General features: G+C 44.8%; 1 protein-coding gene across 5 annotated transcripts in view; it reads right to left on the reverse strand.

The window, feature by feature from the left end:
- The window catches only part of SUCO (SUN domain containing ossification factor), a 580289-nt gene that overhangs the window by 355272 nt on the left and 210952 nt on the right, over positions 1-14065 (reverse strand). For 3 of the 5 annotated variants that reach the window (XR_014960616.1, XM_085601647.1, XM_085601645.1), the window contains exon 7: positions 12031-12157. Coding sequence is in view for 4 of the 5 variants with exons in the window: in XM_085601647.1 (XP_085457773.1) it covers positions 12031-12157 (127 nt within the window). In the remaining variant the exon portion in view is untranslated. The remainder of the gene's footprint in view (positions 1-12030; positions 12158-14065) is intronic. The other 2 variants (XM_085601646.1, XM_085601648.1) reach the window with 1 other exon arrangement.

Consider the following 14065-nt stretch of genomic DNA (forward strand, 5'->3'; position numbering starts at 1 on the left):
ACGTCGGCACCTGTCCTGGCTCCCCTCGAGACCCGACTAACGCGGATCTTTCAAATTGCTGCGGACACCCCCTCATACCGGGGTGTCTCCGTCATTCTTCACCAGGGATTCGGAAAATCCTCACCGCTCCCGCAAGTCTCCATCGGCCCCCCGTGGCCATAGGACCTTCACATCAACCCGCATTCACGCTGCCACCGACCGTTCGGGACTCCGATCTTTCCCGCGGTTCCCACCCTCCATCCTGGCCCCGTGTGGCCCCGACTTCTCAGCCCATCTACACCGGACGTGCCTCGCACTTCCTTGTAACACTGATTACCCCTCTGGTTCCCAGGAGCGCTGCTTCGAGTACCTGGCCCCGTGTGGCGCCGGCACCATTTTCTGACCAATTCTACTTGCTCGCACTTTCTCGTCCTGATGATGATGTCACATTTATGCGATCTAAACGCAGTCGACCTTTACCACCAAAACTCCTTCAAGTCCCTTGTTCACCTGACTCTCGCTCATCTAAATAACAGTAGCCCAAGCTACCTGAGGACCTTAGTGGCCTCCATTTAGACCATTGTTCCTTTCCATTACTCTCCTAGGATGTGGGCATGAGCAGTGGACTTTACATAAAGAAATCCTGCAGGGCTGAGCGGACAAAATTCCTCCCTGCAGTCTCGAAAATCAATGCAGTAGTGTCTGGTGCAGGTATGGACACAGGGTCATGTAGGTGCCTGGCAAATGTCCAAAACTGGAACACCCTGAACTAGGGCTGTATTTTCACCGTGGTGGAATGAACCCTAAGGCCCTGGGAGGAGGGGGTGGGGGGTGTAATTAGTCACATGAGACTTTAAGTTAGTGCAGAAAGGTGCATGGAGCATTTACCGTAAAATAACCCTACATCTTCTACACATGATCTTTGTGTGTCTGTGCTTTATTACGGAGGGAATATTGATCTCCACATAAGGGGATGAGTGACAAACCCGCCCTTTCTCTAGATCGACTATTTCCTCAGACTCAAACACCAATGATCTCTTCTACTGTTAACCTTTTGTCTCTCTTGACATTTATCCGGGGCATTCAGAAATGTATGATGTACTTCACATCAATTACCCTTGTGTCGTTGAGGCGTTACCCTAAATTTTCATTTATCCAATGTGCACTCTTTGTCCAACACTTGCTGGGTGAGTTTATTTAGTTTATTTAAAAAGTTTTGTATAGCGCGAACAAGACCCCGAAGGGTATCAAAGCGCTTCACATTAATGGGAAGGGGAAACAAAGTAGGGGAACGTTGAGGTAAGGCAGGCTTACAAGTTAAGCTAGTACAATTGTACATAAATGTGAGCAATAAAGAAAAAACTTAATACAAAATTATAAGGCACAATATTACATAGTAGGAAAGGCAATGAATCAAAGACATTAATAATTGATTAAAAAAGGACACTTCTAGAACAGATGAGCCATGGACAAATTAAGGCAGGACCTTGTTCATTAGGATTGTTTTTACTTCCTTTTTGAACGCCACCGTGTAGGGGATTCTACGAATTTCCGATGGGAGAGAGTTCCAGATCTTGGGTGCTACGCCCGAGAACGCTCTGAGCCTCGTTTTCTTTTTACAAAAAGTCTGCGGTTTGAGTAGCTATGAGGTAGCACTTCTGGAAGGTCTGCCACCCCCTAAAAATTCAAGTTTTTGTGCTAGATATCCGGGTGATTTGTGGTGAAGGGCTTTGTGTGTCAGAACGGCAATCTTTAATTGTATTCTCGCTTCGTAGGGTAGCCACTTTAGAGATCTTAAGACTGGGGAGATGTGTTAATTTCTTTTAGTGTCGGTAATCAGTCTAGCCGCAGCATTCAGGGAGGACCTAAGCGGGGCGAAAGAATATTTGGGGAGGCCACTGAGCGTTGCACTTCCATAGTCAAGCCTAGGTAGGACAAGTGCTTGTACCACCTGCTTGAAGTCTTCTTGAGGGAGGAATGGTTTTAGGTTCCCAAGAGTCCTTATTTGGTGATTTGCACCCTTACACATCGTACTAATATTTTTCTTCATGTTTAGGTGTGAGTCCAGGGTGATTCCAAGAGATTTTGCTGAGTCGATGATAACCGGGGAGCAGTTGAAGGTGGTGAGGTGTTTCATCCAGTTGTCAATCTTGAGGGTGTGCTTAGGGGGTGAGATGAGAAGGAATTCAGTTTTAGAGGTGTTCAGCAGAAGATAGTTTTCAGTTAGCCGGTTTTGGATAATCGTCAAGGATGAGTTGAGTGAGAAGAGGTCTTCAGATGAATTGATTTTCAGGTAGAGTTGCATGTCGTCTGCATACATATGGAAGAGCATGTTCAAGGAAGATAGAAGATTCGCTAGTGGTTCCAGGAAAAGATTAAAGAGTATAGGAGAAAGGGCCGAACCTTGCGGGACCCCCATGGGAACTGCAGACGGATGGGATAAGGTATGGTTCGACTTAACTCTTTAGGATCTATTTTGAAGGAAGGAAGAGATCCATTGCAGTACGAGGCTGGATAGGCCCATCCTATGTTCCAGAATAGCTAGAAGTTTCTCGTGATTAACAGTGTATTTGTATTTGTATTTGTAGGGGAATTTATATAGCGCATGTATACCGACAGGTCTCTTAGCGCTTGACAGAAGGAGATTGCAAAATTAGCCCGGTAAAGACAGTCCTGGTCGCAGAGATCTTAGAAAATGTCTCTGAAAAGCAGCGTTTTTAGTATCTTTCGAAAAGGGAGTAAGCCTGGCTCTTTCCGAATGGCATCTGGCAGTTGATTCCAAAGGCGTGGCAGGATCACAGAGAAAGCTCGCCCGCCCTTGGAGGCCAAGTTGCTTCGGGGACAGACCAGTTGGAAAGCATCTGTAGAGCGGAGTAGGCGTCCCGGAACATACTTAGCCAGGCGATCCCTAATGTAGCTGGGAGCGTGACCATAGAGGGACTTATGGGCGATACATAGGGCCTTAAATTTAGCGCGTTGTCTAACGGGCAGCCAGTGTAGCTTTAGAAGCAGAGGTGTTGCATGAGACCTTCTGGGAAGGCCAAAAATTAGCCTAGCGGCATCATTCTGTGCCACCTGGAGCCGGTTAGTGAGTTTCAGAGGGAGACCTAGGTACAGCGCATTTCCATAGTCAAGGCGAGACAGAATAGTAGCCGAGACTATGGATTTCATAGAGGAGGTAGACAGAATGGGGACTAGTTTCCTCAGTTGCCTCATAATACCAGAGCAGATGCCTACCACAGAGGAGACTTGATGACTTAATGAAAGTTCTGCATCAATCTTAATGCCCAGACTCTTCACAGCTGGGGAAGGGCATGGAGGGGTCCCAAGTTCTTTGGGCCAGAACAGGCCACCCCAAGAGTTGTTGATAGTTGGGATGACGAGGACCTCCGTTTTATCGGGGTTGATTTTTAAAGAATTCGCTGTCATCCAACCAGCTGTGAATCTTAAGATGTTTTGAACCGTCTCTTGGGCTTGAGCTGAATTGTCAATCCTCAGAATGAGCTGGGTGTCATCAGCATAATTAAAGACACGACAGTCAAGATTGGATAAGGCGGCCACCAAGGGTTGCAGATAGATATTAAAGAGCAGAGGGGACAGCGCAGAGCCCTGGGGTACACCGCATGGAATGACACCTTTCTTAGAACAACGGTCGCCAAGCTGCACCCTTTGCGAGCGCCCAGAGAGAAGGGATTTTAGCCAATCAAGGGCCGAGCCCCTGAGTCCCAGGTCCAACAGACGGGTCAGCAAGATGGAATGGCTGACCGTATCAAATGCTGCGGAGAGGTCCAAGAGCACAAGTGCGCTTGGCTCTCTCTATCAGCATTCAATCTAAGATCGTCGAGGACGGACAGCATGACTAACTCCGTACTATGGTATGCTCTAAATCCTGCCTGACGTGGATGTAGAAGCTTAAATGTGTCCAAAAAACCTGAAAGGTGTTTTAGGACATGTTGCTCCATAACTTTAGCCAGAAAGGGGAGTTGTGAGATAGGCCTGTAGTTTTTCAATTCAGCCTTATTAGCTCCTGGCTTTTTCAGTAGAGGAATAACTCGAGCCTCCTTCAGGTTACTTGGCACCTGACCCGAGGCCAGGTAATTGTTAAGGAGCGAGAGAATCTGACATTCCAAGATTGGGCGAGCCAACTGGAAAATCCTAGGAGGACAGGGATCAGCCGGTGAGCCGGATTTGATCTTATTTATCAGGAAGGCCAGGGTTTCTGAGTCCAGCGGCGGGAATTGAGCAAGCCATTGGACTGGTGACGTTTGAGGCGACACTAGCCCTTGATTAACGGCAATCACCGGAGATCTATTGATCTCAAGCAAAATATCCACCACTTTCTGCAGAAAGAAGGACTGCAAGGTGTCAACATCGAAAGGTATTTGAGTCGAAGGCACATCGACCTTACTGCTAAGCTCTTTTAGAATCTTAAAAGTTTCCTTTTGCTTATTAGGTGCCTCAATAATCCGAGCCTCATAATATTCTGCTTTCCTTGAGGTGATAGCTTTCTTATACAGGGCCAGAGCAGCTTTATAAAGGATCAGGTCAGAAGCCTTATAAGCTCTTCTCCACTGTCTTTCAGCTTTACGTAGGCTCTGTCTATGTATCCGTAGTGCCTCGTTGAACCAGGGGGCCCCTTTATTTTTGGGCTTGACTCTTTCCCTGCGTACTGGTGCTAGATGGTCAATAGCCAGGAGGAGAGTGTCACTAAGAGATTGGCTGGTTAAGTCAATGTTGGTATGGTCCTCCTCAGACCTAAGCGGAGGAAGTTTTTGAAGGAAATCAGTGAGATTATCCGACTCGATCTTATGCCAACTTCGCACTCTCCTCCACTCTGGAGGTAAAAGTGTGGGAGGACCGTCCAGGGGAACCCAGCAGGAGATGAGGAAGTGATCCGACCAGACACATGGGAGACACTTTAAAAGTCTGACTTGCTGGCAGGTTGACCAGACCAGGTCAAGGGTGTGTCCCTTGAGGTGAGTAGGGCCATTAACCAACTGATGGAATCCCAAGTTAGACATAGTCGTGTCCAGCTGACTGGCCTGAGATTCACGGGGATTGCTGTCCCAATGGAAGTTGAAATCGCCCACAACCATGAGTTTTTGATAGCGTGTACTAAGATCTGATATAGTTTCGCTAAAGTGGTCACAGAAGCCTGGTGAGGCGTCCGGGGGGCGATAAACTGTCAGCAATACAAAGCAGGAGGAGTCAAACGTAAACTTGACTCCTAAGATCTCAGAATTATCCAAGCTTTCTGATAGTATTGTGGTGGCCTTTAGATTAGATTTAAAGAAAATCGCCACCCCCCCACCTCTTCTATTATCCTGCCTATTGTGCCAGCAGGCATCAAAATTACCTGGCAGGGAAGAGATGAGGTCGGGGAGTGTCAAATGCAGAGTTGTGCAAGAGAGGCAAAACGTACTCATGCACGAGTAAACGTCTACACGCATCGACACTTCCCAGGGCTTAATGCCAGTGATGCAGCCGTCAGGTTCTGTGTTACAACATATATGCGCATTAACAACAAGATCATGCCTCGGTCATTTCAATGAAACCCCTGTGTCCTCCATTATTGAGGCATCTCTCTAGCATCCCTTCACTCTGTTCACAGAGACTACATATTGCTTGCTGTGTTTGGGTCTAACCCCTGTCGGAGGCACTAGGCCACAGATTTAATAGCAATGCAACAGCTTGTTGTGCTTATGTTCAAACCCTGTGGATAGCCCGGCAATTCATTGGCAATGGACCAGCAACTGAACAGCAAAGCAGAGGTATTAAATATACTTATTTTGAAAACTGTTTTGTTGCAAAGTTCTTATGATCTATTTCACGATTTTTTTTTTTTTATCACCACCATGTCCATTATGACTTGATAGTAGTGAACTTGCATGCCTTGTTCTGTGGGTTTTCTCATCAAGTACGTTGGAAGTTGCATGTGTATTTTGGGAAGTTACTTGCACTTCCTGCGCTGACTTTTTCTCCAAGCTTTAATAAGATTTTCTCTAGATTTGACTTTTCACTAAAAAGCTTTTTCTACCAGCTTGTGCCTGTATGTAAACATCATAAAAAAACAGTTTAGCATACTAGCTGTGGATACGGTTAGGCTCTTCAGGGTTTGCTCTAAAGTATCACTATCGGATACCAGTGACTACATAATATAAGGCATTATCTGTTTTCTTTTCCTTTTCTCTCTCCAATATAGAACATCACACCATCTACTTCGCTTTTACCCTCACTTTCTGAGCCAAAGATTAAGCAGTCCAAATGGAAAAAAATGATTTCCCATTATGCGAAAGCCCAAGGTACAAATGTATCAGGTGTGCGTAAAACTTCAATTCTGATGTGCTGTTTGAGTGCTGAAAGAGAAGATTTATGAAAACCTACCTGACTTAGGTGATTAAGACGAGAATAAAAACCTAAAAAAATGCAAGTATTTATAAAGAGGTTGGAGCAGATTTCAGAGCTGGGTACAGCAGTATGCATTTGTTCTACTCCATTATTGTTTTTGTCGGCTCTTGAAAATGAGGTTAAGTTAGGTATCTGGTCTGAAGCATGAACTACATTAAATAAGTACTCAGTACAGTAGAAAAATGAAAAACCTTGATTTTTGTATTCTTAAAATATTTGCTTGTTAAAGTTTAAAAATCCAGGAAGCAATTTCGCAACTATGTTTTATGATACAAAATCGAGTTAAGAGAAAATTAATGTTCATTTTCATTGGATGACTCCTTTAAAAAGGTCAAAATACTGAAGTCGAAGTCAAGGTCCTGTTCAGGAGTATGGAGTACCCTGGCAGTAAACCGACAGGGGCATTATAATCTGCTCCATTAGGGTTCTGGATGTGCCTTGGATACGCTGTATTGAGCATCCATTCCTATAATGAAACCATCGGTTTGTTTCCACTGTCAAGTAGTCGGTTTCCGAGGTGTCCCTTAAAGGGGTAAGGCAAGCAGAGGTGGAATGAGAGGCAACCTGCCAGGGTTCTTATGTTGACCATGGCTTCCGCTGGAAGCCATGGTCAACATAAGAACCCCACCACAGCTATGTTGTTAAGGGCAGGCTAACTGAACAGTATGCCAAGAGCTCTAATTACTCTAGAATCGGCTTCCTGCCCATCTATGAACATAGATCAGCAGCCAAAAGTGAATAAGGCAAAGGATGTAGGCACAACAAAGATCAGACCCTTTTTGGGTAGCTGCCGCGCCTTATAAATTTACTAAATAAATAAATAAATACCCAAATAGCTCTCGAAAGGGCAATGCTTCAGAGAACATTCCTAAAGAACTGGAATTCCATGGATGCCTGAGGGAAAGAATTACAGATGCATCTAGGAGCAGAGCTCCATGAAGAGCTCTGCTCCTCGCAACGTGCGCTACAAATCTGAAGTGTGGTGGATTCCCGGGAACTGGATTTCAGTGGGACAGTTTTATTGTGTTTCTAACAATTTCTTGGTACTTCCACTGAAACACTGCCGTGTTGTCCGCTTGACAACATGGAATGAATCAAGCATGTGGGTTAAGTTGGTTGCACTTTCAAGAGACGGTGAGTGGTACAAAATGCTAAAAAAAATATACACGCTTCAAACAGCTACAAAATAATAATGAGAAAATAATCATGCAGAGCTCCAATACAAACTGGTCAGTGGAAAACACAAATAATGATAATTTATGTACAGTGAAAATGCCAGTCCACGAGAATACGGTCTGTGGAAGTCGACTTCTACACATAAGGCCAACACTACAATTAAGGAGGAGCTACAATGAAACGGACGAAAAGAGGGTGCTTAGTGAAAGGAGAAGTAGAAAGGTTGACATGCTGAACGATCGCTTATAAAATAAAGATTTAGTATCATATCATTCGTGATCCTTTGCTCCGCTACTGTGGATTCACTTCTACTGCAAGAAGCACATTTTCGGTGGACAAAGCCCTGCTGAGCACCTTACGTGTGGTCGCCACCTGCTCCATCCACCACAGAGCTTCAGCCCCGTTATGAAATATTTACCGGCACGTTGTAACAGGCCGCTGCACAGTGCGACGCTTTGTCTACTCTCGCTTCACTCTGCTGCAACAGACTCATATATATTTAATAACGAGCTGGAGGGTAATGTGAATAATGGAGCAACTTCCGTCACTTTCACTCAGCGCCCAAGCCAGGGAAGCCTGAAATAGTGCGCTCTATGCAATCTGGTGTCTCACAATACAACTGTACCCAAGAACGCACAGCTACGGAAGCAGACTCTTCGGAAAACAAGATTAAAAAGGCAATGCATTGGCAAAAGCAAAAAAAAGAAAAGAAAAAAGAAAAAAAACGTTTATGCGATATTGCTAAACTGCGACTGCTTCAGCCGACAACGTAGGTTTCCAAACTCATACAGGGCGCCGTTTTACAGTGGTGAAGATATAACTCAAGTACTCAGGGCTTTAAGTGGGATGAAAAAAACTGGGGCCTCTCAAAGGGGCGTGGCCAGCATAATCAAGGGTGTGCCTTACAAACATGTAAACTAAAACTCTGTGCATAGCATAGTGTGCTGAGCGACTTGTATTTTGCTGTTTATGTCATTGCATCCAAATATGATACAACAAGTAACATCATACCTACAACAAGTCAGGACTATTGGCTTTGTAAATGGTTGTTAGCTGTAAGCAGCAACTATGGCTTGTTTATTGTATTTAATATTGGAAAAGTTTCCATGTAAAGCCCTGGTGACACCACGAAAATGTTGCTGCTCCTGCGTTTCAAAACGAGAAGGAAAATCCAGAGAGAAAATGACTCTCTTTAAAGGATTTCCCTTCCCCTACAACACTCACCTAGCATGACGTCATGCCGTAACTTCTCCACTAGTGAGAAGTGAGCAGTGTGAGCTGTCACTGCAGTCCAAAAAAAACACGGACTGCCTGTACCAGGGCACAAAACAGAGCCCGATAGAGACCGGTTTCGAGGCCCCCTTTAAAAAACTGCCGGTGCTCAGCACCGGCGAGACCCGGCCGACTTAAAGCCCTGCAAGTACTGCTACATTTGTACGAAATTAGCTGCAATTCATTTACTGGTCAAGAGTTTTACGTGTCTTTGCTACTTTACCCCATATTTGTTTTAGAACAATGTGCCCAAGCTCTGCACTCTAGCCGTAATACAATTATACAAATGCGTTTAAAAAGGCTGTATTCCTGCACAAACTACGTGTTCGTCTTCCATTTCAACACAAAAAGGCCCTCGGTTAAGCACGACAATGTGATAGACTTGCCCTTCACCTCTTTATGCACCAGGCATTTTATTACAGGACTGACTGGGGTAAAACAAACACAGCAATTCGGAATCGGGTCCTTCGAGAGTCACACGCATTTCAAAGCATGTGTGAAAAAGTAAAATGCACCCCTTGCTGGACGCAACCCTAAAGGCCTACCAGCAGTGCCGCTTTCCCTCAGCCGAGGACTTCAGCGGACAATGGAGGGTCAAAAACAGAATGTTGGATACGTCAGTGATCTTGAATGAGAAACTAAATATGTAAACTCCATATGTTTATTATGGCTACAAAAGGGTTCAGTGGGCACTGCCTAAACCAGGTTGCAGAATCGCTGTACATCCTTACCGCCTATAGGCACCAGGAACACCACACAAGCCTGACCTGTTACATAGCCATGTCTTGTAACAACGGGAGCGCATTTCAATGAAAAAAAAATATGCGAGCACAAGATGCCTCTGCAAAACGGAAACTAGCGACCTGAATATCCATATGAATCAATGGTTTGTAAGAATGTCCACCATGTAGTAGCACTGGTAAGAGCAGCACAGTACTTAAATAATAAACAATAAGTTTTATTTAGGATTTTCTATTACCTCAGCAACAAAATAGCAAAACAAACACATTTCATAATACGAAAAAACAACACGCATGTACAGTTAGTTAAGAGCATTTTGGTGCGGTAATGTAAACCGGTGTTACTCTTAATAAAAGCATAATAAAATGCGTGGGCATATTCAGAAACACAGAGGACCATCCCCACTTCAAGAAACTCGTGTAGCCTCCTGTGCATAATATGGTGCACAGGATTCAGAACGAAGTCAAACTCAAACACTGCCAGGTAGGCACAATAATTATCCCATGTATCTTTGTGGCGTTGTGCGGTTTGGAAAAGACCTCGGAAACAATCCACCTGCCCACTGTACAGAGCCAAATCTGTTACCCATGAAGTGATGCTAGGTGGCTGCGTACACCTCATTACAAGGGCGATGAAAAGTTTTTCTTTTTTAGAAAGTAGCATGAGAATAATCATCTTAGGTTCTCATGCCAACCAAACCACGGAAACCATCTCTATGTCTCTTATGACCATAGTTCAAAATACACCCAGCCTAAGCCATGTACAGAGCATGTGTTTGTGGAAGAAATCTCCCTCAGGAGCAATACATCTTGCAGAACAAGAAGGGGTTCACATGGTTTAAAGTTTTTCAAGATGGACGGGGAAATATAACTGATAGTGACAGCCTCTATACACCCATTTTTAAACTGATGTAGATCGAAACAGATCATTAATGCTCATATATTTTAGTCCATTTGGATTTAGTAAATACATATTGTGTTTCCATTTTCTTCCATGGCCTATCGGGCAAGCTTTCCTCACACTCCTGTATAGTATTTGAAATATTACTCAATAAAGAAGCCTCCTCTCGGTCTGTAAGCAGACAGTGAAGCTGCGTATACGTAAGGGGCTCCTCAAGTATTTTTTCTTATCTTATTTGCAGATGTTTTTATAGGGCAAACCAGAGCCAGGATGTGTAGCAAAGTTCATTACACAAAACACAGTGACTAACAGTTACATGCATTTCCATACAATATGTAGGTGAACATTTGTATATGGTGCAAGAGAACACAAACGGCGGGATGTAGTAACTATCTGCAAACAATATCGTGTACACATGTTCAGTGGCAACTTGAGATAAAATGTAAGTGATAGTATGGTACATGGTACAATACTAGCAACATACTTAATGGCAGATATAGTGTGACAGCCAAAGCTAAACATTACTGTTTATCAATTGCTAGAACTGCCTCTAATTTTCAGTATAAGCAGTGTTTTGATGTATAGTTGACATTAGAAATCTCTGGTGTGTTCCACTAAGAAAACTACTCATAGTAAGCAAATGTCATTTTCACGGAGGCAATTCTTTCTAAGGGGGGGGTTTTTAAGCTAGCCTATCGGTCATTCCCGCGTTTTCTCTGCTGAAACCAGTCTTCAGAAGTATCCCCAGGGGCCTATTCATTACAAAATAAATATTGACCAGCAACCATGTGCTCGCACAGAACAAGCTGGAGCTTTATGCACAGCTTTTGAGAAAGGTCGTTTGCACAGGTTTCGTATTTTTGATTTATAAGAAGAAACCAACAGCTCCTAGCACGCCTGGGTATTTATGGGTAGCTCTGTGAGGGATTCCAGGAAAGCATCAACACATATCTGTTCTTGGGAGATGGAAATGTGCACTACAGGACAGAGGCTTGATTCAAAAGAAGAGTGGTGGGCAGGTGTAAAAGAGGGCCATTATGTTAGTTGATTCTGTGAATGTGTATGTATAACACTCCTGTTCTTAGTCTTCAAAGTAGTCTCGGAGCACCATCTAATCTGAAAGGCGTGGAAAACTAATTGAATCAGTCAAGTTCAGCACTGAAGTGGGCCTATGACTGAGGGATAGCCTGTTGATGAAAGTTTGACAATGCAACCCACCTAGATTTGTACACATCTACCTACCCAGCGGGCAATTACGACCTACTATGTGGAAGGTGTGCTTCTAGAACGGTGGAAATACGCCTCCTGTCAAACTTCTAAACCACACTACCTTATAAGTAGGTCTAAAGTCAACTTGCAGAGCATTTACTCAAAGGCTCATGTCAGCTAGGGGAAATCGGATGTTTATGTTAAGTAGAAAAAAAAGAAAACAATTGACACTTACTGAGGCACACAGCGAGTTGGAGGCACTATGGAACTAGAACGTGTTCATCTGCATTCTCTGTTTAATTAACATGATCAATAAACCCATAAGCAAACCTTCAAGGCACTTACTCTTCTCTTTCTCCACTTCCAAAACTTGTTTTTTCCATTCATCAAACGTTGGAATGTCACCAGGATCCTTTGCGTTTCCTGCTGCAGTTGGTTCAAGGTCCCCGGACTTTTTGGAGTCGGATGTCTGCTACAACAGCAAGGGTTGTACATTTAAGAAGACCAGAACACAATGTGTAAATCATACCAATCCAAGGGCACAGAAAAATAGCATAACAGAAAACTGCACCCACTAAAGAGCCAGAGCACTGGGCAGAGCACATTAGACTATGCCGAGAGACCTGCCAATCCCAATATGACCATGCTCATTTCACGCTGGGTAGACAAGAGATGCCTTTAGAAAGCATGGCATCTCAATGGCCAATGCAGACAGCAGGGCTTGAATCTTAAATGTTAAACACTCAACAGTGCTTGAGAGCTAAAGGAGTTCACTTTAACACTTCAATCGATCTGTATGTGGAAGAGCTGCAAAGAGACACCATGCACAGCTTGCATCTCAAATAAAATACCAAACAAGCCGTCATGATGCTAGACCATTTATGTCCATTAGGCACCAGACCTGCTCCTCCTCCCAAATTTTCGCTTTAAAAAACACTAATACAAGAGTACAAATTGAGACAAATGCAGCCTGAAAACAAACCAAAGTCTCTGCAGACTAACGTTCTTTCAGCCAAATTCAAGACTAAACCTTTAGCCAAGCAGGAGGCAGGGTGACTTAATCTCGACTGCTTTAACAAGCAAGTCTCAGAAAAGATTGATAATAAAAACTATGGTGGTCAAATTTACTACAGTCTGCTTTCAACTTGTCTCGGCTAAAGTTATTAAAAAATAGATAAGGGTTTCCAATGGCTGCATCGTCAGCCATAAATGCGAACGCATCTATGCGGTGGAAATACAATCACTGGTATGTGTGTTAATTAGCCCTTTTCTATGTTGCTGGGAAGGGTTGAAGCCAGTGAATGTACACTCAACCTACGTTAATCATCAAAGCATTATCAATCACGTCGGTTGTTGGCACTTTTTTCAGTAAAGGACTAAAGTTGCATGATAATATAAGGCAAACTGCGGCGGGCTTGGCTTGCGGAGCCAAGATGGTGGACGCCCTCTAATGGAGGTCTGCGGCCAACCCCTTTATCGGATTAAATTACCCCTGTCAAAGCGGCAATCTGCCCTTCTACCCTATCTGATACCGCTCCTCAGGCGCTGAGGAGGAGTCATCGGGGCCGTGGGCTGCTGTGGTCAGATGCTTAGAACGCAGTCTCGCCCTTCCCACCTAGTGCATCACTGAGGTCTAGCACTATGGGAGCCCGCTTCCTGTCTTGGAGGGTTGACCAAAGCAAGAGAACCTGCTCCCCTGGCAAATGAGACACTGGCACTGCCCCCCTGGCGGCAGTGATGCAGCAGGGGACTGGCTCCTTCCCTCCCCTGCCTTGTAGGGCCCTGAAGAATTGTGGGCTGGGGGCCTATCACTGCCCCCGCCGCACAGTGTGCGGGCCAGGAGTGGTGGTGGATTGGACCGCGGTGTTGGCTGCCCTGAGTGCAGTGGAGCTACTGCATATGATGCTTGAATACTTCACAGCGTAGTTCATGATCTGGACCTTTCAGACACTGGACACAACAACACAGTGACTATTACAGCGCACTCATCAGATCGGAGTCCAGCTGACCAGTAGCCTCTACTGACGCCTGTTTGGTATACTCTGTGTCTCACCCTCCCAGTTACCCTTGCTTCGAACTTTGACTGCTTGGCGGTTACCAGCCTGTCACCGATGGCCTGGCTGGAGCGCATTAGCCTGCCTGAACTGGAGCCCTTCTCTCAGGAGACTACTCGCTGTCCTGCAGCTCCTAGACTCCCACCTGTGGCGGTCGGTGATCTTCCTGCAGTTTGTTCCAATCATTGGGCTGCTGGTGCTGTGTAGAACTTCTTCAACTTTCGACTCTCACAAGCGGGTCCGTTACTACATGCAAAATCGGTTTTCATGCTGGCTCTGCTAGAGCTCCCTCAGCCACCATGAGGCGTCTTCGGCCCGGAGCTCAT

The sequence above is a fragment of the Triturus cristatus genome, chromosome 4_2, assembly GCF_964204655.1.
Source record: "Triturus cristatus chromosome 4_2, aTriCri1.1, whole genome shotgun sequence".
Taxonomy (NCBI): domain Eukaryota; kingdom Metazoa; phylum Chordata; class Amphibia; order Caudata; family Salamandridae; genus Triturus; species Triturus cristatus.